General features: G+C 38.8%; 1 protein-coding gene and 1 long non-coding RNA gene across 8 annotated transcripts; one reads left to right on the top strand and one right to left on the bottom strand.

Annotated features, from left to right (window-relative positions):
• The first annotated feature begins 500 nt into the window (after positions 1–500).
• Positions 501–14,626, top strand: LOC126822376 (solute carrier family 52, riboflavin transporter, member 3-B). Of its 7 annotated transcripts, none has more exons than XM_056101318.1 (4): positions 549–610; positions 6,161–6,314; positions 6,708–8,030; positions 11,947–14,626. In XM_056101318.1, exons 3-4 carry the CDS (start codon positions 6,849–6,851, stop codon positions 12,139–12,141), a joined length of 1,377 nt encoding a protein of 458 aa, XP_055957293.1. In that variant the 5' UTR covers positions 549–610; positions 6,161–6,314; positions 6,708–6,848; the 3' UTR covers positions 12,142–14,626. The 7 variants fall into 7 exon arrangements, with proteins under 7 accessions (XP_050407211.1, XP_050407205.1, XP_055957293.1 ...); XM_050551250.2 differs by lacking the exon at positions 549–610 and adding an exon at positions 5,421–5,805; XM_050551254.2 differs by lacking the exon at positions 6,161–6,314 and having other exon boundaries at positions 501–591.
• A 2,002-nt stretch (positions 14,627–16,628) lies between these two features.
• LOC126822413 (uncharacterized) lies at positions 16,629–26,711 on the bottom strand. Its single transcript, XR_007680811.2, has 4 exons — positions 26,581–26,711; positions 18,528–18,658; positions 17,417–17,496; positions 16,629–16,639 (listed from the first exon to the last, which is right to left on the bottom strand). It is a non-coding gene; the product is annotated as an uncharacterized LOC126822413 (long non-coding RNA).
• Between the last annotated feature and the right edge of the window lie 1,059 nt (positions 26,712–27,770).

Raw genomic sequence — 27,770 nt, 5'->3', positions numbered from 1 at the left:
GGGTGTTCGATCCCTGCATTGGCCGAGAAAGTTCATTCAGATTTTCCGGCGTGGTTTCCCCTTGTCAGTGATGCAGGATGGAGGGCCTGACAAGGACAGCTGTCTAGTCGTTCGGATGGGACGAAAACCCAAGGTCCCGTGTACACATTGGCGTGCACGTAAAAGATGCCTTGGCAGTTGGAATTCGATATAAGAGTAGGCCATAGCGCCGCTGCCCGGGCAAAATTTCCCTCATAGCACACTGTATGGCGTATGCCCGTTTTTATTAGCCCGGGTTAGGAGCAGAACAGTAGGACGTTAAACCCCATTTCATTTCATTTCATTTCTAGGCTAGCGAGTCAGCGTCTTACTCACTTAGCCACCGTGCCTCCCAAGCTATGGCCTTTTATAATTTAGAAAACATGCATATATGTTTACAGTGTCGAGTAGTTGTTGAAATTACAAACAACCTATGACATTAATAATATACAGGGTAAGTCCGGGGTTATTCACCCGTTCATTAGGTACATGTGAGCATAGTATACCAAATATTCATTTGCTTGTCTGAAACCCATGTTGTCGTACCTGACGGGTTGGCCGAGATTATCAATGGTAATTTGATTTATTACAGGTACTGTATTCTGTGGCTATTTACCTTACAGTAGATTATTTACCTGTTCAATGTGAACATCGTATACCTGAAACCGGTGTTGATGTATGACTTTCATATGAGAAGCACACTTGTTGGTCGAGATTCTCAATGGTAATATAATTTATTACAGGTACTGTATATAGTGGTTATTTACCTTACTGTAGATTTACCTGTTAATTAGGTACGGGGAGTAGACTTGTTGTAATTTAATTTATTACGGGTACTGTATATGGTGGTTATTTATTTATATATTTAGTAGCTAACTGTGTATTTTATTGTGGTATATCAGAATGTTTTGTTCGTGTTATACGGACAGTTTCTATTTCTTATGTCCCCCTATCACATTTACTGACCTCACTAGCATGAATAACTTACCCACCATAAGTAATCATACGTCCATAGGTCTTAAAGGGACAATAACACTCTTGCTGGCTTGACAGCTCCAGAAAATAAATAATAGCCTTATTCTAAGTACTAGATGTTTAGGTGTCCTACCTGTTGTGTAAATTATCCATTACATCCTATTTTACTTGTCCAGAGGGTTCGAAAATATTTTTAAACCCAAGTCACATTTGAAAAGGTTTACGTTAGGCTTTTCAAATCATTTAGTTGAAGTTTTCCAATTTTTTAAATTAGTACAATTTGTTGACCAGAATAAAGATTGGGACATATTATTCAACAAGAGTGGTATTGAGCCTTTAAGCGTCCACTAGACACAAACTAGGTCATTTCGGGACTAGACTAACATATGGTTCAGTTTTATTTCAATAGGGGTCTTTAGCAGTGGGAGGAAACCGGAGGACGCGGAAAAACCCCACGAGGTTAGACAGGCGATCCTTCTCCGTGTCACGTACAACCCGGGAATTGAAACCACGCTAGTTGACTCAATGACATACCTTATGGTACGTGCTAACCATTCGAGCATTCCCCCGACCACCCCCTCACCCGTCTGACGTATATACCACCACCGCCCCCCCCCCCCAGTGAAAAATTTCCCCGTGGGGGGGGGGGGGGGCGGTGGTGGATGGTGCCCAAAAAATGTAGTTAGGTTCTTAGTATGTTACATAATAATAATAAATTCGCTGTTAAATTGGACACATTCAAGAACACAATATTTTTTTGATACAACTTTTACAAAGTACAATTTTGTGCCCAAATTTTCCCAGTATTTGGTGCCCAAAAAGGGCTATTTCTCGGCAATGGAAGAGAGGTAAAAATTAAGAAAAGAAAAGTCTATGAGAGGCACTGCTGATACAATAATTTACTGTTTGTTTTTCCTTGTTTTGTTAGTGCATTGAAGTTTAAAATGAAATGAAATGAAATGAAATGGGGTTTAACGTCCTACTGTTCTGCTCCGAACTGGGCTAATGAAGACGGGCATACGCCATACAGTGTGCTATGAGGGAAATTTTGCCCGGACAGCGGCACTATGGCCTACTCTTATATCGAATTCCAACTGTCTAGGGATCTTTTACGTGCACGCCAATGTGTACACGGGACCTCGGTTTTTCGTCCCATCCGAACGACTAGACAGCTGTCCTTGTCAGGCCCTCCGCCCTGCATCACTGACAAGGGAGAACCACGCCGGAGCATTGAAGTTTGAATTAACACACCTTTAATATATTGGGCTAGTTTATGGACGTTACAAAAAATATACATTTTATAAATATGTGTTGATCACGTATACAATCTGTTAATATTTACTTTGCCAAACAACACAGACCAGGTCATAGATTATAATGTATTGGACCACTACAAAGTACATATAATACAACTTTAAACATACATTATTCAAGAGCTAAATCTGCCTATTGTAGGCCTTTAGTTAGGCCTGAAATGTTACATAAACTATCAATTATACATTAATTAACTGATCAATTAGACATTAATTAACTTATCCAGACCATATTCAACTCTCGATGTCATGGCTAGCCTGCGATATTTACTGTATTAGAATCCGATCTGCTGCTCAACGATCATTGATGATTTAATCCAAAAATGGATAATCGAGAATATGTTTTTTATCGCACCGACTTTAGTAATGATAAACGAGGCTAGGCCTAAAATTCAAACGCTAATATCTCGGTTCAAAGTGGATCAATTGGACTGAAATTTTCAGCATATTCCCTTTACATTATCTAGTTTTTAACTATTATAGTGAGAGCTGCCAGCTTTTTATCTAATCTCCAATAATGTATCTTTAAATAGACCGCGCATTCTGCACACAGATAACTATTTTTTCTACGTGGAGAATAAATCTCTTCTAGGCGTGGCCGAATGGTTAACGCTTGCGAGTTAGATCAGAGAGGGAGAGAGAGAGAGAGAGAGAGATATGGGGTTTAACGTCCACTCGACACAAACTAGGTCATTTCGGGAATAACACATGGTTAAATTTTTATTTCCACAATTCGCTTCCTCCGGGAGAAAACCGGAGGACCCGGAGAAAACCCACGAGGTTGGACAGGCGACCCTACTACTTGTCACGTACAACCGGGGAATCGAAACCACGCCAGTTGACTCAATGACAGACTTTATGATACAGCGCGCACGTGCTAACCATTCAGCCATCCAACCCCCCGAGTTAGATCAGAAGGTATGTTTTTGAGTCAAGTGGCGTGGTCTCGATTCACCGCGTGTACATGACAAGGAGTAGGGTCGCCTGTCCAAACTAGCTCATTTCGGGACTAACTTATGGTTCAATTTTATTTCAATATTTCGCTTGCGTGTAGGGGGCTTTTAGCAGTGGGGGACACCGGGGGACCCGTAGAAAACACACGAGGTTGGACAGGCGAACCACCCAAGAAACGACACAAGTAATCCAATATCCAACACAGATTAAAGAGACAACACATGGACTAGAAATTCTTACATGGGATACATAGATAAAGCGTCATATTTAGTGAAATTAAAATAATTTTGTCCATGCTAATTTAACTTGCTATTTTTTAAATTCAATTTAATTTTAATTCATGGTATTAAGGATTAAGATTAAACTGATTTTACTTGTCGTTAATTGGCTAAACTCGGAATTTGACTTTTAGTTAATATGAGTTAATTGGCTAAACTAGGAATTTGACTTTTAGTTAATATGAGGTAATTGGCTAAACTAGGAACTTGACTTTTAGTTAATTTAAGTTAATTGACTAAACTGGGAATTTGACTTTAAGTTAATTTGAGTTAACTGATTTAACTAGGAATTTAACTTTAAGTTAATTGGCTAAACGAGGAATTCTGTCAGGTTAACACACTGTAATAACACCGTATAACCTCGCTATTTTATTTAATCTACAAGGTCAAAAATAGTATCGTTGCCAGTCATTACAGAATTTATTTGCCCCACCAGGTCTATATTGTAAGAAAATAGATTTTTTTAAAAAGAGACAGGTTTGTATCATAAATTTTAATTGTATATAAATCTATCATTTCATTTTTATATTTTAAAATTTTATATGCATATAATTTATTGTTGTATAATTTAACGTGTCTCATAATTCACTCTGTCATTTCAATTTAATATTTAAAACATTTATATGGATAATTCTTTTTCTTTTTATATATATAACGTCTCTGAATTTTTTTCGATTATATGATTTATTGTTATATATTTTAAACATGCATTATGCAAGATCTAAATCTGCCTATTGCAGGTCTTTCTTTAGGACTGAAATGTTTTCTAAAGTATTAATTAGACATTAATTAACTGATCCAGGCCTTAACCAACTCTCGATGGCATTTGATTTCTCCGATATTAAATAGATTAGAATGGTTCAGCGATACTTTGATTTAATCAAATATGGAGGACCGAGACTTACCTTCGATCAACCAGTACGGTGGTTGAAATTATTGCACACGTCTGTCAAACCTTCAAAGGCTAATATCTTCGCTTGCAATAGAGTAATTTGAATGAAATTTTCAAATTATTCATTTTACATCATCTACTTTCGAACTATTATAGCAAGAATGGCTAGTTCTTTATCTAAATCTTACATAAAGTATCTTTAACTTGTCCCGTACATCACCCTACGTTTGACGCAATATAATCCGGTTGAAGCTTACGTGCCATAAAACCACATTTCATTCATTCGTTATTTAACCCCCCCCTCCCACCCCATCCTCTCGACCAAATGAATTCGCCTGACAGAACCGATACTGGGCCCCGTTTATCAGAAATTTTCATTGAGTCAAGTGGTGTGGTTTCGATTCCCCGTTTGTACGTGACAAGGATTGGGGTCGCCTGTTAAACCCCGTGGGTTTTCTCCGGATCCTCCGGTTTCCTCCCTCTGCTAAAGACCCCTACGCGCAACCGAATTAATGAAATAAAATTGAACCATATGTCAGTCCTGTCCAACCTCGTGGGTTTTCTCCGGGTTCTCCGGTTTCCTCCCACTGTTAAAGACCCCAACGCGCAAGCGAATTATATGTTGAACCATATGTTAGTCCCGAATTGATCTAGTTTGTGCTGAGTGGACGTTAAACCCCTCTCTCTCTCTCTCTCTCTCTCTCTCTCTCCCTCTCTCTCTCTCTCTCGCTCTTATCACAAATTTGTAACTGCGCCGTTGAGCGAATAAATCGTTATAGAATCTGTAGACAGTATTGACATATATAACATCACGTCACGTACTTGCAGTTTAAGTGGTACACCGTGTCCTTGTGTGTGATGTTTATAGGTATCACTGCAAACATATCCGTGTTAACTTGTTGTAACACCTTGTCTTTTGTGTAACTGAATGATTAGTAGCATATCTCAAGTAAAAGTATATAATTTTATGTTCTCTTTCTCTCTCTGCGTTAACGGTCATTCACGCCATATGCGTAAGACGTATGGACGTATGATTACCCTTAACATTGTATACTTAGCATATATACTTGTGTAGTCATGCATGGTATGGTCAGTACGTTATTCGTCCTGCTGCGGTCAGTAAATGTTCTAGAGGGACAAACGAAATACAAACCTCAAAGTAGGCTACAAAGTACATACTTGGTGAAGCAGGGCGAAGGTTTTTACAGGGAATAACTGCAGATCGTTCGGATGTGACGCAAATAATTAGGTCCCTAGAACACCTTGACATGCACGTAATGACGAACCTTGAAAGTTGGAATTCAGTAGCTGTCCGGGGACCAGTTCAGCTCTATCCGGGGACAATCATCTTCATTAGCCAGACTGGAGCAGACAAGTAAGACGTTAGTTAGACCCCATTTTATTCATTGATTCATTCGAAGTGTGAAAAATATATGTTATAGTGTATCTTTGTATATAATTGATTACTATTTAATATTAGTCAAAATAGCAATTGACAAATATCTGAATTGACATATATCTCATTAATCTTTCAAATATTTTAACTGTTTGGGTTTATGCTTAATTTAACGATATATATTACGTAATTATAGTTAACACGCGTTCTTGCTATGTCCATATCTTCTGCTGTATTTAAACATCTGTTTCTGATGTGCAATTTAGCATTTCTGGTCAAATATTATTATATAATTATTTTAATCCTAAGCTTGTATATATGTTCTATATTCTAGCGATATTTGTCTCGTTATCGTGATCGTTAGCCAGTTTTGGACACTCGTTTATTAAAAGGACACAGATCACCAAAAAAGGGTTTGAAAATACATTTTCTGCCAGGTTTTGGTGAATATTCATGATTTTGAGGCGGAACGATACAAGAGTTGTGAGGTTGGTTACGTTGAAATGTAGGGCCGGAAATTTCATCTTTACTTGTCTCTACTTCCAGCTTGTGTATCTCAAGTTTTTCATGGTGAACCTCATACATGCTTTTGGGCAAAAGTTTGCCACATGTTGCTCCATCTGTGGCAGAAAGCGTTCTACCCAACGAAAAATTTTGAAAAAGTTAGAGCCGGTCTAAGAGACGAGAAATAACATTAAAGTCAATGGGGAAATAATTAGTGATCTGTGGCTAAAAGTACAATTTTGATCATTTATTTCGAGTTATCGTCGTTAGTGTTGGAATAAGCTACTACCCCCAGAAAACAACACTTGGCAAATATTTTATAATAATGAACATTGAATTCATAATATTCCCAATTTCATTAATTAATTTTATTTCAGGTCAAACACGACGATAGATATTCTAATGCTGATTCCAGTCCTGATACAAGTAGAAGATTAACACAAAGAAAAAACTACATATAGACACAATCAAGTAGGAGTTTAACACAAAGACAAGACTACATTTAGACACGATCAACAATGCATCCCCGAAATCTCTTTCGTGATTCAAGACTGGCTGTTCATATATTAGTTTGTTTATTTGGAATATCTTCATGGATCGATATAAACGGATTGTGGGTGGAGCTACCATTAATGGTGACGAAACTACCGGAAGCTTGGAGTTTGCCATCTTATATGATAGTTATTATACAAGTCGCGAACATTGGGCCTTTGTTGTTTGTTATTCTAAGTTACATGTACAAGGAAAAAAGACTGGAAGTGGGAACAAGTATCTTGGTAATAAGTGTAGGACTCGTGGCATGCCTCTTATTAGCCATGTTCTGGCAAGAGACAACTATTATAGCCGGAAAATATCATAGCACGGCATTGCTCACTCTTAACTTCTTCCTTGCTACCGTCGATTGTACATCATCCTTGGCATTTCTGGCTTTCATGTCCTCATTAAAAGCTCAATATATGTCGACGTATTTTATTGGCGAAGGATTAAGCGGAATGATCCCGAGTTTAACAGCATTAGCACAAGGAGCTGGTCAGATTAATTGTATTAATGGATCCAACATCAATGCCACGATCATTAACAACACGTGGTTTAATGACACCAGTTATTTTACTTATCCTATGTATGAAGAACCCAAATTTTCTGTTCAAGTTTTCTTCTTTATTTTATCAGCAATGATGCTTCTGTCATTGACAGCATTTCTTGTGTTAAAATTTCACCCTTCCCTCAAAAGTGAATATACTAAAAATTTCACCTCCATGGACAAATATATGGAGAATCCTGTTGAAGTCATCACCATCACAAAATATGAGACACAAAACGGCGAGAATAAACACAACAGCGTCAAAGAGGAAATCGATATAGAGCGAAAACCTACCAAGGCCAAACCTACTACGACCACCATTATCATTTTACTCTTTACAGTTGCCTGGATAAATTTCTTTACTTCAAGCTTCCTGTTAGCAATCCAGACTTATTCCTGCCTGCCATACGACATTGAGGTCTATCATTTAACAGTGACTTTGACAAACATTGCAAACCCTTTGGCATGTTTCGCCGCCATGTTTTATACCATTTATTCTACAGAAGGGATCGCTGTCATCACCTGTATTGGTACTGCACTGGGATCGTATATTATTATAGCAGCAGCAATGAGTCCTGCTCCACCTCTAGTAGGTCATGCATCTGGAGGACCAATAATGGTAAGTTTCTTTTCTTCTATTGTCTCCATTAAGATGTGTAGGATACCGGTATATTTATGCGTGTACAATTACCCGACAATAGAGACTTTTGGCAAGCGTAATTTCCTGGTCCGTATCGCGTATCCGTATGGATTTTGCGTGTGACGTCATCAATGTCTGTGTATTTCTCAAACGTGATACGGCACACGGATACGGCGGCACGTATGGAACGGCTTTCATACGGAAATGGTCCGTATAACACTGTCGTCTTGTTACCGTCTTTTTGCTACTTTTAGACGCTGAAATGTTGCATCATAGCGTTTTTATGAATCTATGTGTATCTTGAACACGAAGGTGTATATTTGATGTGATTTTAACAGTGATAACGACTGGAATTTAATCATTATTTTTGATGGGTTTTTCTCGGAATTTTCATATTTTTCCCGCCTGTCTGCGGGCTAAACTTTCTGAAATGATACATTAAAGAAACCAAAAATTGCTAAAATCTGCCAAAACTCTAAAACTACATTGACGCAACGTATCACGCATACGATACGGATACGGGATACGGATGGGAAAAATCCGCTTGCCAAAAGTCTCTATTTTATCGCGGGATTGGGGGGGGGGGGGGGTGGTTGCCGCGTGCGGGATTTATCACGAGGTCTGTCATTGAGTAAACTGGCGTGGTTTCGATTCTAAGGTTATACACGACAAGGTGTAGGATTGCCTGTTCAACCTGGTGGGTTTTCTCCGGGTCCTCCAGTTTCCTCCTACCTGCAAGCGAATTTTTGAATTAAAATTGGACCATATGTTAGTCCCGCAATGACCTGGTTTGGGTCGAGTGGACGTTAAACCCCATTTCTCTTTCTTACCATTGTAATTATATAGTGATCTTGCTAGAAGTGCCACATACCATTGTAATTATATTGGGATCTTTTAGAAGTGCCACATACCATTGTAATTATATTGGGATCTTTTAGAAGTGCCACATACCATTGTAATTATATTGGGATCTTTTAGAAGTACCACTTACTATTGTAATTATATTGGGATCTTGTTAGCAGTGCCACTTACTATTGTAATTATATTGGGACCTTGTTAGCAGTGTCATTAACCATTGTAATTATTTTAGGATCCTGTTAGAAGTGTCACTTACCATTGTAATTATATTCGAACGGCAGGGCTTAAATACGAGGATTCCCGGTACTATTGTAATTATATTGGGGATCTTGTTAGAAGTGTCACTAACCGTTGTAATCACTAGCTAGTGCATCGAACTTAAAGTAGCTAAATCTCTAACTCAATATCATCAACAGTCTTCGACATTGAGAACACAAATTATTGATCAATTTAAATCAACATTGATGCTGTGATCTTACCGGGAAAAGATGGGCTTCTGATATCCAATATTTAAGACAAAATAAACATTTTACCATTGATACACGAATCATGCACCAGAATGCGTTTCAGCGCCATTTGTAACAAGGGACTCGAAGAACGAGGCAAGACATATTCGACAAGTCATGTCAAACGGTGACGCTATACTCTTATCTGGGGAGCATGCGCAATAAATACTACCGGTGTAGACTGGAATAACCAGGCGCTAGAGATTGCCCTTTGTTTGAGACATAACTGATTAGAAATTATAGTGAAAACGGAAACGATTAAATGTAAATCAGTTATGTACATTCACATTACATTATTATATACGTTGCGACTCACTTGTGTCAATTTCTAGGTCCCAAATATTAGCAATTTAGCTGCTGTTAGCAGTGTACAGACATCGAATTCAGCGCACGGTGCATTGAAAAACGATAATAACTTTGGCCTGTGTGCACTAATGAATGATGGATCACGCGTGGCTTCTCTCATATGCCTAACTACGAGACACAAACACAAATGCCCTTGTCATCAAGTCAAGGGTACCCTTTTCTTCGATTCGAGTGCCCTTCCTGTAATGGGGGGCATCTCCACTGAACTCGGGGGTCCTGTCTTTGGGGGTTCATATCAGATATTCTCCCCGGATTTCGTGTTTTCTCTTAATTTTATTTTTGGAGATTTTCACATTTTTTTCGGGTCGGAGACTGGCGCCTCTGCCGCCTCCGCTACTGTTGGCCTAGCGCCATGTTGTTTTAAAGGCTCAATACCACTCTTGTTGTAACTGAATAATATGTCCCAATCTTTATTCTGGTCAACAAATTTTACTATTATACAATATTCCAATTAATTGGTGATACAAATTTCATCTTAACAAACCTAATTTAAAAAATTAGAAAAATTCAACTAAATGATTTGAAAAGCCTAACGTAAACCTTTTCAAATGTGACTTGGATTTAAAAATATTTTCGAACCCTCTGGACAAGTAAAATAGGATGTAATGGATAATTTACACAACAGGTAGGACACTTAAACATCTAGTACTTAGAATAAGGCTATTATTTATTTTCTGGAGCTGTCAAGCCAGCAAGAGTGTTATTGTCCCTTTAAATTTAAGGAAGCGACAGTAATTTTACCAAATACACGAACCAGACTTTGTCATCGCCTTTACTCACAAAAGTTAAATCACCCCGTATGACTGACTATATAAGGATATTAAGACCCGTGCTCAGGATTATACGGGAGATAAAAATTGGGTTTAACGTCCACTCGACAAAAACTAGGTCATTTCGTGACTAACTTTTTTAAAATTGTGTTTAAATAATTCGCTTGCGCGTAGGGGTCTTTAGCAGTGGGAGGAAAACGGAGCAAGGGGAGAAAACCCACGAGGTTGGACAGGCGACCATACTCTTTGTCACGCCAGTTGACTCAATGACAGACCTTATGATACAGAGCGCATGTGCTAACCATTCGCCCCCCCCCCCCAGGATTATACGAGGATACGATGATGTATATAATTTCAAAATTATCTATCTATTTGCTTACCCTATATTACCTGACATGTTTATAATACAGATACTATTAATATACGGTTTATTTCATAAATAATGACATGTTTTTGATTGTACGTTAGTGCACAACTAGAAAAAACACATATAGATATACACAATGTTATATTACTGTCTACATTGTTACTGGCATGTATGGTCTATTTATGAAGAGAATCGCGGTGGCTCAGTGAGTAAGAGCGAGAGAGAGAGAGAGAGAGAGAGAGAGAGAGATTGGGTTTGACGTCCACTCGACACAAACTAGGTCATTTCGGGACTAACACATGGTTCAATTTTATTTCAATAATTCGCTTGCGCGTAGGGGTCTTTAGCAGTGGGAGGAAACCGGAGGACCCGGAGAAAACCCACGAGGTTGGACAGGCGACCCTACTCAGTGAGTAAAACGTTGGCTCGCTAACCTTTCGATCCCGGTGTTGGCCGAGAAAGTTCACCGGGATTTTCCAGCGTCGTTCTCCATTGTCAGCGGTGGATGGGACGAAAAACCGAGGTCCCGTGTACATATTGGCGTGCACGTAAAAGATCCCTTAGTAGCTGGAATTCGATATACGAGTAGGCCATAACACCTCATAGTACACTGTCTGATGTATGCCCGTCTTCATTAGCCCAGACGGAGCATACGCCATACAGTGTGCTATGAGGGATATTTTACGTGCATTCCAATATATACACGGGACCTCGGTTTTTCGTCTCATCCGAAGGACTAGACAGCTGTCCTTGTCAGGCCCTCCGCCCTGCATCACTGACAAGGGGAAGACACGCCGGAAAATCTGGATGAACTTTCTCGGCCAATGCAGGGATCGAACACCGGACCTTCAGGCTAGCGATCCAGCGTCTTACCCACCTAGCCACGTTTTCTCCGTATCGAAACGTATCCGAAGGTATCTGCACGTACCAGGCCGTGGACTCAATAAGGACAATCCTATCGCGACAGTGACACATCGTACGAGAGTGTGAACCTAAATTAAATGAATCTATATTGTTTTATATTCCAGGTAACAACATGGGTAGTGTGTATATTTGTTTTAACCTATGCTAAAGTGGGTGTGGCAAATGTTTTAAGGCTGAGTGGAAGGAAAAGTTTGATTCTGTGTGGAGCCTTTACTCAGATTGGTAGTTTTATTGGAGCGATTGTTGGCTATATATTAATTAATATATATGCATTATTTGTTGATGCGCCCTATTGTTAATCATTTTTATATTATACTCCCACGCTGTGTCGTCACCCATGTCGGTCCATCGGTGTTATTTCAAATTTGATGTCATCAGTCACGAGAGGACGAACCCTGCGTTATTTAGGAGATAAACACTTCCTGTTTCGCATTTAGATTGGTGTTATATTGTCCAGTAGACATGTCCTTATATCATTAGGACCCAAGAGGCGTTAGCGTCACGGGTTCTAATGTAAAATCTCAGGACATGTCTAGTGGACAATAACACCCCTCTAAATGCGAAACAGGAAGTGGTTATCGACATTGTAACATGCTATTTTAGGATTTTAAAAGAAATTACTAAAACAGAGGGGTGTTATAGTCCAATAGACAGTGTCTAATTGACCAATTAAAACGCAAGATTCACCCTTAAGCATGTTACCACCACCTTTAACCCCCTTGAGATAGGTGCTACAATTTTTAACATATTTCATTTGTATCTAATGTGAAGCCTTGGGGTCACGGGAGGATGAACTCTATCGACGTGTAGTGAATCATTGGGGGCAAGGGAGGGCGAACCTTGTCGATGTTCAGCTGTCGTCGACCTTCCGTTCCGCAGCCCCATTCCCTTCATTTCCAAAAATGTTTTAAACGCGAAAGATGCTATAGCTTTAGCGATCTGTTTTCAAATTTGGTGTAAATCCTAATGAGTGAAATAGGATGAACCCAATTGATTTCCTAATATGGTATGGAGCATTGGTATTAGAGAGAGGGGAATGGGGTTTAACGTCCGTTAAAGGATGTATCCTCTATCGTGTTCACAATGTTTTCAGAAAAGGGGGGAACTCTGGAACACCAAATTTGGAATGCATCTGTTAAAAACTGTAGCCGCTATTGTTTTCAGAAGGTTTGAAGCAAGGGGGATGTTGTGGAGCAGTGAATATCGATGGAGTTCGTCCAAGTTTTCGTACAATCAGGGGCAATAATCAAGGAATTTATGGCCCGACATGTGTCCGAGATATTTTAAGCTTCATCCAAATTCGATAAAAAAATTATTACCTGTAGAGTGTCCACAAACAAATGTGAACAGACATCGCGATGGACATGGGCGACTGCATAACACGTCCATGTGATAATGTGGGCGAATAAAAAACTGCTTAAAGGCTCAATACCACTCGTGTTGTAACTGAATAATATGTCCCAATCTTTACTCTGGTTAACAAATTGTACTATTTTAGAATATTTCAATTAATTGATGATACAAATTTCATCTTAACACACCTTATTTAAAAATTTAGAAAAATTCAACATAATGGTTTGAAACGTCTAACGTAAACCTTTTCAAATGAAACTTCGATTTAAAAATATTTTCGAACCCTCTGGACAAGTAAAATAGGATGTAATGGATAATTTACACAACAGGTAGGACACTTAAACATCTAGTACTTAGATAGAGATATTATTTATTTTCTGGAGCTTTCAAGCCAGCAAGAGTGTTATTGTCCCTTTAAGAATGAATAAATAAGTTGTTTTTATGTATCGGATTGTTATTTGTTAATATCTATAATTGTTAAAAATGAACAAAGGACTACAAACAGTAGAATAACAAAATACTAACTATTAAAAGTGTTGACAAGATACGTTAAACTATGGAAGCGTATCTGGGTCAATGGCGCGATAGATACTACAATTTTAAACATGCATTATGCAAGAGCTAAATTAGCATATTTTAAGTCTTTATTTAGGCTTCAGATGTCATAGAAATTATAAATTAGATCTTTATTTACACAACAAGTCCAAAATCAACTCTGTAGACCCACGGATGGCTTGGATTTAAACAGGATTTTATTGATTGATTAAATTTTTAAATGGCGTCGTAAGCAGAGATTAACCGTTACGTTTACGTCATACTCCCGGAAATTTTCCATAAAAGGCAGTGATGATCGAGGCTAAATGATAGATCGTACGATGCGAGGCCGCTGTTGAGCGAGGCCGCATGTCAGTCAATTTGATTGAAAGTTCGATATACCGACTTGATATTATGTTTAGTTGTAGTTAAAATGAGAAAAAATATGGAAGTTGATAAACATCGCAGCTAACATCACCCCAGTTGAATGGCAGTCCCATTGGATCAATGTTTCCTATGTCTGCTTCGGGAGTCACGTACTAGGCCTACCAGGTACAGTACAAGAGTACACGCAGGCTAACAAGAAAGTCGGCTATAATTATGTACAATGCTGCCTCATTGATTTGGTCCATTCCTTTCAAACTTTCGCTTCTTATCTATATATTAAAGGTCTTATTTTTAATTTGTAGTAAAAATAAATGTGATACGAATTGAATTGCAACCCCGTCTCAAACCGAATAGGCTAACGGTACCACAGCCATTATGTAGGTGGAGTTAACGCCTGTCAATCAAACGATCGGCCATTCTCGGAGACGGTGAAGATAGAGTTGACTCCTATTTCTAGTCAAAAATTACAAAGGTGATAACTATGTTCAGAATAAAGTAATTTGACTGAAATTTCCAATATATTCTTCTTTCATCATATATTTTTGAACTGTTATAGCAAGAATGGCCAACTCTCTATTACAATCTCCCATAATGTATCTTTAATTTGGTAATATGTATAACTCGCTATTGTATGTCGTCAATTCGTTTTAAATGCACACGTCGACATAGCGCATGGCGATATTTTGCGAACAAGTCGATATATACTATGGTGAAATGGAATGTGTTGACCAAGCTTTAGAACAGCAATAGTTTAACGCAAACGTGTACATTTAAAACGAAATGGGGACATACAACATAGCGAGTTATTTAATTAACTCCACAAAAATTGTCTTTTCAGGGGTAAAATCTCTACCAGACACAAACGCCATGCCGCCTCAGAATGGCTGCTTGTGGCAGCCTTATAAACCAAAAAGTAATTTAATTTATTTTAAATTGCATATTTCGTAGAAACCTCCTCATACAGACACGGTTGGCTAAATTCTTAAAATGTTATTTTAAAAAAAACAAACAAGTTGACAAATATCAAATAGTTGAACAATATGGCATGGAATGATAAAAATACAGAACCGGAACCATTAGTTTCTGAAACGAAAGATAAAACAAAACAATAAAGGATGTAGCTCATCCGATTTTAAAATGTTTCTAATTAAGGTAAATAAAAAGTGAGATAAAATCATTTGTATTCTTGAATAGGTGGGGGCTTGGTGGTCTAGTGGTTTAGCGCGTGTGCGTGAAATCATAAGGTCTGTCATTGAGTCAAGTGGCGTGGTTTCGAATCCCCGCTTGTCCAACCTCCAGGAAATACGGTTTCCTCCAACTGCTAAAGACCCGCTACAACCTAGCGAATTATTGAAATCAAATTAAACATCTCTCTCTCTCTCTCTCTCTCTCTCTCCCTCATTTTAACTTTATCTGTATGTATGTTGTATCTTACGCTGTCAAGTAAATATAATCTGCTAAACCTTACCTTTAGGACAACCTGAAAATAATAAAAAAAACAACATGAAATTAATTTACTGTCGTTATTCAAGTGAGAGCAGCTAGAATTATTAACTTCATTGGACCATAATCCACTTTAATATTTTGATAAACCCGGCATATTTATTAAAATTACTCGGGTGTTCAGTCCATCCTTGTAAATTACCTTTCAAGAACAGTATTTTAAAATGACATTACGTAAATGATATCACTTCGATTTAGTATAAATAAAATCGTTGAGCCATAAGTCCTACTGCACTTGTGATGCTATTGTCACTAAATGTAATGGGGTTTAACGTCCTACTGTTCTGCTACTAACTGGGATAATGAAGACGGGCATACGCCCTACAGTGTGCTATGAGGGAAATTTTGCCCGGACAGCGGCACTATGGCCTACTCTTATATCGAATTCCAACTATCAAGGGATTTTTTACGTGCACGCCAATATATACGCGGGACCTAGGTTTTTCGTCCCATCCGAACGACTAGACAGATATCCTTGCCAGGCCCGCTATTATCACTAGATCATACAAAAAGGCAACCTGATTAAAACGCAGATCTTATTTCGTTTTTTATAGTTCAAAATTTCGTTTTATATGGCCATCGAAAGTATAAAAAAACGAAACGAAATATAGATCTGTATTTTAATCCGATTGACAAAAAGGATCATTGATTTAGATAAGAAACGATATATATACTTTTCACACGAATTATGCTGAATCGGGCACCTGCAAATTATCTCCTCACGCCCCGTTTCGCCACGTTCATCCATTTTGGTGAAAATTAGTTTTATTGATATATTAATTAAACAGGAAATCATACCCTTAGAATGACCAGTGGTCACTAAAACTGAAGCATTTACGCATACATTAGTTACTGCACTCTCGGCTTCTTTCAGAAATTGTTCCGCTAGAGTTGTTTCCCTTCCCCATAACCAAATTCTACGATGGCTACATGTCCCATTCGCATACTGATTTGAGCAACCATATACTGTAGCAAAATTGGTATAATCCGTCTTGATTACCCAATATTGTGAATTATTTTCTGAAAGATTAATCAAAATTAAATTCATTTCAAGGAATGGAAATCTTTTTATTGAGAGAGAGAGAGAGAGAGAGCTGGGGGAGATGGAGAAAGAGGGAGAGAGAGGAGGTTGGGTAAGGCTACTCGACACAAACTATATCATTGCGGGAGAGAGAGAATTGGGGTTTAACGTCCACTTGACACAAACTATGCCATTTCGAGAGAGAGAGAGAGAGAGAGAGAGAAATGGGGTTTAACGTCCACTCGACACAAACTAGGTCATTTCAGGACTAACATACGGTTTTAATTTTATTTACATAATTCGCTTGCGTGTAGGGGTCTTTAGCAGTGGGAGGAAACCGGAGACCCGGAGAAAACCCACGAGGTTTGCAGGCGACCCTACTCCTCGTCACGTACAACCGGGGATTCGAAACCACGCCAGTCGACTCAATGACAGACTTTATGGGGTTTAATGTCAATTCGACACAAACTAGGTCATTTCGGGACTAACACATGGTTCAATTTTATTTCAATAATTCGCTTGCGCGTAGGGGTCTGTAGCAGTGGGAGGAAACCGGAGGTCCCGGAGAAAACCTACGAGATTGGACAGGCAACCCTACTCCTTGTCACGTACAACCGGGAAATCGAAACCACGCTGTCAGACCTTATGATATAGCGCCCACGTGCTAACCATTCGGTCACCCCCCGCCCTCCATTCACTTTTGTATCTTAATAAAATGGCATAATATAACCACTGGCATGATATCAAAAATAAGTGTAAAAAAAGAAGTGAAATACCTCCGAAAGTAAAATTTCCTGGAATACTGGTCGGGTTCAAATCGGTCCGGAAATACACACATTCCATTGCAGGTAGTTTTCTATAAAATTAAAAGAGAAATATATAGGCCATGGGTCAGCAATGGTTTTAAATATTTCTTACTGTCTTGCGTTACGGTGGTCCGCGGAGGCCTACGCGTTCATTCACTAAATACGACCACCCCAAAACTTTAAAACAACTAATTACACCAACCACGTGTAAAGAGCATTTAAAATACATCTGATGTGACGTCACCCTTTGATGTTGGCGTACCATTATTTCAAACAATCGTACCGGCAACTTGCCAATCGTACATTATTTATACTAGTGAAATATTGGACTCACGTGACGTATTTCACTGTAAATAAAAGCACGTGCGGAGTGTCTGTATTTTTTAAGTCGTTTAATGGTATCGCGCTTAAGACATTGTGTAATATACTGTAAAAACACTCGGGACTACGGCCCTCTTGTTGTTACAATATATTACTTAATGTCTCGCTCTCGACCATTAAACAATACATACTTAGTGTATGGAATTTAAAAAATGCACTTTTATAATATATTACTATTAGGATACCCGGCTTTACCGGCCCAATCACCAGGTGCACAAATCTGCACTGGCCCAAATTCGCCAGGACCCAATTCGCCAGGGCTCGAATTCGCCTGGGCCCAAATTCTTCTGGGGACCAAATTCGTCCGGGGCCCAAATTCTTCTGGGGCCCAAATTCGATGCCCTGAAACATTTACATGGTCATGCTGGTTAATTTGATATAATATGTGGCGTAAGAGCGCGGCCAAACCCAATCCGCCCGGGGCCTAAATTCGATGGCCTAAAATAATCACGGGGCCATGCCTTTTAATTTGAAACCACAGGTGGGGGCGGGGCGCAGCGACAAAGCGTGATGGTCGAACATAGCTGCATACAAATACATACCGTGAAACAAAGTAGTGCAGCTTTGCGGTTGTGCTAATAATTTTGGATACATATATACACAAATACATACATACAAAATGTGATTTTATTTATATAGATAGATTATTTGCATCACCACGCGGCATATACAAATTATGAAAAAAGATAAAAGATATTACCTTGCACTGCCGTAACCAGCGACTCCGCCATCTTGTTTGATACTGTAGGTATGTTTATAATCAGACCATTGGTCTTCTTCTGAGTGATAAAAAGGAGCGATCCATTTAATCTCATACCATGTTCCTAAATACTAAAATGAAATGAAATGTGGTTTAACGGCCTACTCGTCTGCTCCGACTGAGCTAATGAAGACGGGCATATGCCATACAGTGTGCTATGGGAGGTTGTTTGCCCACGTAAAGCCTGTGTAGCCTAACTGATACCATGCCAATGTATACACGCCCTCGTTTTTTTCGTCGAAATTCCGATGAATTTTCTTTGCCAATGCAGGGATCGAACACTCGACCTCCAGGCCAGCGAGCCAGCGTCTTTTTTCTTTTCTTGTAAACATATTTATTCAGGTATTATATATGTACAAACATGTCCTGCATGAATAAACAAAGCCATTATACTAATATACTAAACATAATTACATCTATATACATGAAAGAGTGAATTACATGAAAATTAAAAAAACATATTTTTGTGGTTATGGATAGGAACTTTCTCGGCCAATGCAGGGATAGAACACCCGACCTCCAGGCTAGCGAGCCAGCGTCATACCCACTTAGCCACCGTGGCTCCCTAAATACTAAAAGTAACCAATTACATTCACCAATAAAGAGAGAGAAAGAAATGGGACTTAACGTCCACTCGGCACAAACTACGTCATTTCTGGACTAACATTTTGCTCAACCGCATTTCAATAACGCGCTAGCGCGTAGGGTTTTTAGCAGTAGAAGGGAACCAGAGGACCCGGAAAAAACGAACAAGGTTGGATATGCTACCCTGCTCGTCGTCACGTACAAGTGGGGAATCGAAACCACGCCTCTTGACTCGATGACAGACCTTAAAATAACTTAGTTTTGAGCAACTGGCTCCAGTTTATTACCAACACGAATTATTGGTCCATTCCAAAATATAGGCTACTGATATTGTTAACAATCTGATTAAAATACAGATCTATATTTCGTTTCGTTTGTTTTATACTTTCGATGGCCTACACTACATGAAGATCTGACACGGTATCAGATGTCGTACGAACGGCTTTTGACCCTATGACGTCAGATATTGATTAATCAATCAGCGTTGACGTTTCTAGTGGTTTACATATATTTCCCTGCATGGCACGCCAAGAAGTCGCCGTAACAGACTGTTTCATTGGCTTATCCCTCACTTCAACAAAACGCTCTTCTAGTGTGGAACAGACAGACAAGTAAAACGAAATTTTGAACTATAAAAAAACGAAACGAAATAGGATCTGATTGATCAGATTGATATTTTCATGTTACCGTGAAAATATGGGATCCTCATATCAAATATTTAAGACAAAGTGAACAATTTTAAAAATAGTACACGTCGGCGAGTACACTATGCTCTCAAGCGCAATTTGTAATAAGGCGCATTGATGAACGAGACTATGGCAGCATATCTTTGAGTGTATTGTCAAGTGATATATATTGGGGGATATTCTCTGATATCGAATTTCAATTTATGAGTTATAGCCCTTGGCGTGGCTTGAAATAGTATGTTATATAAACCCCACTACACCCCTTCCACACATACATACACATTTATAAACATGTCCAGTTAAATCGGATTATTGCGGGTTTTTCTTTGGGCCTGAAATGTTATATAAACTATTAATTAGACATTTATTAACAAAACAAGACCATAATCAACTCTCGATGGCATCGGATAGTCGAGATTGTAACTAGATTAGAACGGTTCTCCATTTAAAAATGGGATCACGTGGCTAAGTGGGTAAGACGCTGGCTCGCTAGCCTGGAGGTCGGGTGTTCGATCCCTGCATTGGCCGAGAAAGTTCATCCAGATTTTCCAGCGTGGTTTCCCCTTGTCAGTGATGCAGGACGGAAAACCTTATAAGGACAGCTGTCTAGTCGTTCGGATGGGACGAAAAACCGAGGTCCTGTGTACACATTGGCGTGCACGTAAAAGATCCCTTGGCAGTTGGAATTTGATATAAGAGTAGGCCGTAGTGCCGCTGCCCGGGCAAAATTTCCCTCATGGCACACTGTATGGCGTATGCCCGTCTTCATTAGCCCAGTTTAGGAGCAGAACAATTGGACGTTAAACCCCATTTCATTTCATTTCATTTACATTTAAAAATTTAATTTAAAAATGGGAAAGTGAGACTAAGTCTCGAATAACGGAATATACCAGTACCCTGGTTATCACTACTATGCACACAAGCAGTGAAAACGTGGCTCAGAATGAAGTAGTTTGAATGAAAGTTTCAATATTTTCTACATATGGTGGTGCCGGTCGCCTGCGAAAGACGAATGAGCAAAGCTTACCGTGTAGGACGCCCCCCCCCCCACCTTAAAGATAATTTGGAAAATTTGACGGTCGCAGACACGTTTTCTTGGCGCAAATAATGGGATATTGGATTAAGACGGTTGTAACACCTCGCTGATTTAAGCAATTAAAATTAATTGTCAGACCGTTTATATCCCAATGTTTAAAAATAAAATAGATATTAGAGTAACGTCCTTGTTGAATAAGTATGCCAACGCTGTGTATACGTATGTATAAGATCAACGATAAATAAATTCATTATTAATACATGTTCATGTACATTTGGAGCATAATTTGATTTTTAAATTTTTTTAATTACCAGAAGCCTTTTATGAAGGGTGTTTCACGTTTCACTGAGTGCCCTTTTATCAAGATAAATGTAGAAATATCAGATAAATCGATACATCAAATGGCCCCGTGATGAATAGGCGTACGAGCTCGATGAATTTTTGAAAATTATTCTGCAGCAAACCCGTTTTCCTGCTAGACCAGCCCCTGAATATACAGTACTTCAATGTGGTCCAATATAGAGTACCTTAAGTGGCTTACCTAAATCCCAGTACAAATTCGTGGTATTCAATTAAAAGAAAAGTAAAATTAGTGTGTTATTAGATTTAGGACACTTTATTTTGCCAAATAGATGAAATATTAATTTTTGTTTTCACTTTACCCGTCCGCCCGAAAAATAAGATTGCCCGAAAGTTAGGGGAAACCCCGCCCCGGAATCAACCATAATTATAGTGTAACGGTGATACATTTGAACGGTTTTGAAAATAAGATAAAAATGGTTCCCAGGCTAAAAACATGATATTTCGTAAATTAGAGGTCATGGTCCAGAAAGCTACGGTCCAATACGTGCCAATATCGAAAGGAACCCGGGCCCTTAGGATATATCAAAATTTGATGAAAATTCGAACCTCTGATCCACAACCTGGGTATTACATGCTTTTAAGGGTAGCAGTCATTTTGTCGGGCAGTTTCGGTCCGATTTTCGCGAAATTTGAACTCAGTCGTAACTATGGTGCAGCCGTGATATATTTGAACGGTTTTGACCATCAAATAGAAACTATGATGTCTAGAGGGTCCACAAGCTAAAAATGTCGAGATCTTTCGGTTATAACCATAACCATCAAAAATGTATAAAAATTGTGACCCCTAGAGTGTCCACAACCTTGGAGTCATTAGCATCGCAGGAAACCACAATCGAATGTGTTCGCATGGTAAGGGATTTGGAAAAGAAATAAAATTTCACTTCATTGCTGAGTAATTTCATTAGCCAGAAAGCCCCTCTAGATCTCCTGGAGCTTCCGGGCCTAGGCGGTCCCTGGACCCTCGTCTAAAGACCTACGATGGTAGCACCTCCAATTAAGAATTGGTTCCGCCGGCCCTGGCCGGTGTGGACTGGAATAACCCGAGGCATAGACTGCCATTCATTTCAGACTTTTCGCGTATTTCGACGAACACAAATGATTAGAAATTAAAGTAAAACGAAGAAACGATTGAATGTTAATAATTTTATATACATTCATAATACATTATCATATACGCTGCGACCCATTTGTGTCCATTTCTAGGTGCCAAAGAATAGCGACGTAGCTCCTTTTATGCAAGAGCTAAATCTGCCTAGTGCAGGTCTTTCTTTAGGTCTGAAATGTTATCTAAATTATTAATAAAACATTAATTAACTTATCCAGACCATAATCAACTCTCGATGGCATCGGATTTCTCAGATATTAAATAGATTAGAACAGTTCGACCATATTTTGATTTAATCTAAAAATGGAGGAGTGAAATTTAGCTTGAAACAACCATTATGGTGGTTGAAATTATTGCATACGTCTTGTCAAACCTTCAAAGGCTAATATCTTCGCTCACAATAGAGTAATTTGAATGAAATTTTCAAATTATTCATTTTACAATATCTATTTTTGAACTATTATAGCAAGAATGGCTAGTTCTTTATCTAAATCTTACATAATGTATCTTTAAACAAAGCGTTCTCAACTGGCGTGATTTCGAATCCCCGGTTGTACGTGACAAGGAGTAGGGTCGCCTGTCCAACCTCGTGGGTTTTCCCCGGGTCCTCCGGTTTCCTCCCACTGCTAAATACCCCTACGCGCAAGCGAATTATTGAAATATCATTAAACCATATGTTAGTCCCGAAATGACCTAGTTTGTGTCGAGTGGACGTTAAACCCCATCTCTCTCTCTCTCTCTCTCTCTCTCTCTCTCTCTCTCACACACACACACAAAGCGTTCTAATTTATTTCTACCTTATATTTCTGCCTTATCTTATCTTGACAGGAAGGGGCCCACTGAGAAAATTAGATAAAAGATTAAAACATATCTAAATTGGATATTGTAAATATCAAGTTCCGGTTGAATTTCAGACTGGAGAAAAACAAAAGATAATATGACAATGTTCTCGTTATCTGGTTAGTGGTTTCTTACTTAATATTACAAAATGAAATGAAATGGGGTTTAACGTCCTACTGTTTTGCTCCGTACTGGGCTAATGAAGACGGGAATACGTCATACAGTGTGCTATGAGGGAAATTTTGCCCGGACAACGGCACTACGGTCTACTTTTATATCGAATTCCAACTGTCAAGGGATCTTTTACGTGCACGCCAATGTGTATTACAAAAGTCGCTCACTTGAGAAAGGAATAGGATATAGCATATCACATTAATTATATGTTCTAGACGTCTTCAGGTTGAAATAATTTCTTGTTTTACAGTAGGGTGGGTTGGATGGTCGAATGGTTAGCGTGTTCGCGCTGTATCTGTCGTTGAGTCAGCTGGTGTGGTTTCAATTCCCCGGTTGTACGTGACAAGGAGTAGGATCACCTGTCCAACCTGGTGGGTTTTCTCTAGGTTCTCCGGTTTCCTCCCACTGCTAAAGACCCCTACGCGCAAGCGAATTACTGAAATAAAATTAAACCATGTGTTAGTCCCGAAATGACTTAGTTTGTGTCGAGTGGACGTTAAACCCCATTTCCCTCTCTCTGTTTTACAGTAGGTGGGTTGGATGATCGAATGGTTAGCGTGTTCGCGCTGTATTATATGGTCTGTCGTTGAGTCAACTGGTGTGGTTTCAATTGCCCGGATGTACGTGACAAGGAGTAGGATCACCTGTCCAACCTGGTGGGTTTTCTCCGGGGTCTCCGGTTTCCTCCCACTGCTAAAGACCCCTACACGCAAGCGAATTACTGAAATAAATTGAACCATATGTTAGTCCCGAAATGACTCTTAGAGAGAAAAGTTAACAAAATGAAGATGAGAGATTTGATCACAAGTCATGTTATGGTAACATACCCCTCCCAGTAAACAAAGTTAGTCATTACAGTCTCCTGTAATCTGGAAAACTCTAGTAACTCTGTTGAATGCAAATTTGAGAAAACAAAGGAAAATTGTTTTGTTTCAGGATTAAGGTCCTGGATATAAAACAAATTTTATTTGGGCTTTTTAGACAATTTGATTAAAATACAGATCTGTATTATGTTCTTTGTTTATATTTTCGATGGCTTCTACTACATGTAGTATAGACAACTAAAATGAAATTTTGAACTATAAAAAAAAAACGAAACGAAATAGGACCTGTGTTTTAATCAGATTGGCTTTTTAGATGAAGATAATTAAAAGCTTTTTCAGTGAAGGAGAAAACGCTTATATTATATATTAAAGATACATAGATAATGTAACAGGAATAATTTGAAAATGTCATTCAAATTACTCTATTGCGAGCGAAGATATTAGCCTTTGAAGGCTTGACAAAACGTTTCCAATAATTTTAACCATCGTACTGGTTGTTCGGAGCTAAATCTCGATTCTCAATTTTTAGCTTAAATCAAAATATGGCTGAACTGTTCTAATCTATTTAATATCGGAGAAATTCGATGCCATCGAGAGTTGATTATGGCCTGGATAAGTTAATTAATGTGTAATTAATACTGTAGAAAACATGTCAATCATAAAGAAATACCCGCAATGGGTAAATTTAGCTCTTGCATAATGTATGTTTAAGTCCAAATATTTGGTTTATCCAAATCAGAGGAGGGGTGATCATACCAATTGAATTAAATATCTGTAACTATCTTATAATTATTACTTTTTAAAATGTTGACGTACCATTATTCAAATAATGTTACGGGTAATGTGCCAAGCGTACATTATTTATACTAGTAGAAATATGGACCCACGTGAAGTGCTGGATAGTGTATGTATTTTAAGTTGTTTAATGGTCTCGTGCAATATCAATATATTACTTAATGTCTCGCACTCGACCATTAAACTGCACATGTTGCCTAAATTGTCATTTTTTAACTCGAACCGCTCTGCTGCTATCTGAGCAGCCATATCCTATATAAATCTAAGATTTTGATTTACTCTAAATCTGAGCAATACAAAACGTTTAAATTCATAGCACATTCCATAAAATAAGAATAGTCTCTCTCGTAACACCCGTAACTGTTTTCACAAATTCGCCCATTTGATTCAGTGGCAGAGGGGGTTGGATGGCTGAATGGTTAGCGTGCGCGCGCTGTATCATAAAGTCTGTCATTGAGTCGACTGGCGTGGTTTCGAATCACCGGTTGTACGTGACAAGGAGTAGGGTCGCCTGTCCAACCTCGTGTGTTTTCTCCGGGTCCTCCGGTTTCCTCCCACTGCTAAAGACCCCTACGAGCAAGCGAATTATTGAAATAAAATTAAACCATATGTTAGTCCCGAAATGACCTAGTTTGTGTCGAGTGGACGTTAAACCCCATTTCTCTCTTTCTCTTGATTCAGTGGCCGTGTCAAAAAGTAAATAAATCTGATTTCCAGTAGGGTGTGAAAAACTGTTTTGGGAACTGGGAATTCGTGGGGTTTGTTTTCTTGTTTATCTTTGATTATCCAGTTCAGTTCAGTTACGGTTCGTGCTTGAAATGCGGTTTAATGTCATACATATCTGGGGAGCCACGGTGGCTAGGTGGTAAAGACGCTGGCTCGCTAGCCTGGAGATCGGGTGTTCGATCCCAGCATTGGCCGAGAAAGTTCATCCAGATTTTCCGACGTGGTTTCCCCACTTGTCAGTGGACAGCTGTCTAGTCCTTCGGATGAGACGAAAAACCGAGGTTCCGTGTATATATTGGACTGCAGGTAAAAGATCCCCTGGCAGTTGGAATTCGATATAAGAGTAGGCGATAGTGTCGCTGCCCGGGCAAAATTTCCCTCATAGCAAAATGCATGGCGTATGCCCGTCTTCATTACCCCAGTATAGGAGCAGAACAGTAGGACGTTAAACACCATTTCATTTCCTACATATCTGCTCCGACTGGGTCCAATATACGTCATACAGTATGCTATGAGGGAAATTAGCCTCACTCTTGTGCTACTGATAAAGGGGGTGGGGTGGCGACGCCGTCAAAGCCCGATGAATTTTGCCAACGTAGGGATGAAGACAGAACCTCCAGATCAGCCAGGTTCGCCGCTCGAAGACAGAGTGGGTATGGCGAAAATCTGGTCTACTTGCTCATCAAGAATTATTCATAAAAGCAAAACTAGCACATGTTAGAGAAATTGAGTCCAGAGAAAATAAGCAGAAGAAATTTATAACGTTTTCGGATCTACCTTCAACAAGATCCAGACCTTTCAGGTGTGTCATCCAAAAACCTGTTTTTTATACAATTTCGTATAGAATTAAAAAAATTACCTTGCTAAGATTAAAGTTCTCTTCAATTTTAAAAGATGCAACCTTGCAGTTAATTTCAGTAGTCTGAACTGACTTCATATACAGCAAGATAATGTAGATGAACCTGTTCATTTTGTCGTGTGAGAAGTCAACTATTATTAAATCCATCTAAGATTGGGGTGGAGTGCAGTTAGATTAAGATTCCATTGAGTGGCCTATATCACTGAGCATTCATAGGCTATCTAAGTTTAGAATGTAGTGTTTATACTGCATGTAATAAAAACATATCTCTGCGTTGTACTCCAATTAACACGTAAATATTATTGGAATAGCTATTTGTTCAATAAAAACTTGATTAACAGAGAGAGAGAGAGAGGGAGAGAGAGGGGGGGTTAACGTCCTCTCGACACAAACTAGGTCATTTCGGGACTAACATCTGGTACTAACAGTACTAACTAGCAGTGGGAGGAAAATGAAGGACCCGTACAACTTGTCACGTACAACCGGGGTTGATTAACGGAATCTCCACGCGATTAGACTCTGAATGGTCGTATGTAATCTTGGTCTGTTACTTAAAGATACTTTATGGGAGATTAGATAAAGAGCTGGCAGTTCTCACTATAATAGTTGAAAACTAGATAATGTAAAGGCAATTTGCTAAATAATTTCAGTCAAATTGATCCACTATGAACCGAGAATTAAGCGATTGGAATTTCGACCTAGCCTCGATCATAATTATTAAAGTCTGTACGATAACAACCATAGTCTCGATCATCCATTTCATGATTAAATCAGGAATGAAAGTTAAGCAGCAATCGGAACCTAATCCAATAAATATCACAGGCTAGCGTTGACACCGAGAGTTGAATGGTCTGGATAAGTTAATTAATGTCTAATTAATAATTTAGATAACACTTCAGACCTAAAGAAAGACCTGTAATAGACAGATTTAGCTCTTGCAAAGCGCCAAAATATAGAGGAAGGGTGTATTTACCTTATCTCAAAATTTCAGCTCAAAATTATGAAACGTGAACGTCAAAACCGCTTATCCGGACACGTAACCCTTTTAAGATTTCGGGTCAGTTTTTGCGTTGGGTTACCTGATAATCTATTGTCGTTTCTTTAGAGATTTATACAGTGCATGACCCACGTGCTGTACTCGATAACGAAAGGTAAATTTCACCTACACGTTATTTTTAATAAAATAAAAG

This window comes from Patella vulgata, chromosome 5, assembly GCF_932274485.2.
Source record: "Patella vulgata chromosome 5, xgPatVulg1.2, whole genome shotgun sequence".
NCBI classification, from domain to species: Eukaryota; Metazoa; Mollusca; class Gastropoda; family Patellidae; genus Patella; species Patella vulgata.
Note: the sequence above shows the minus strand (reverse complement) of the source record. Positions and strands in the feature narration are given on the sequence as shown.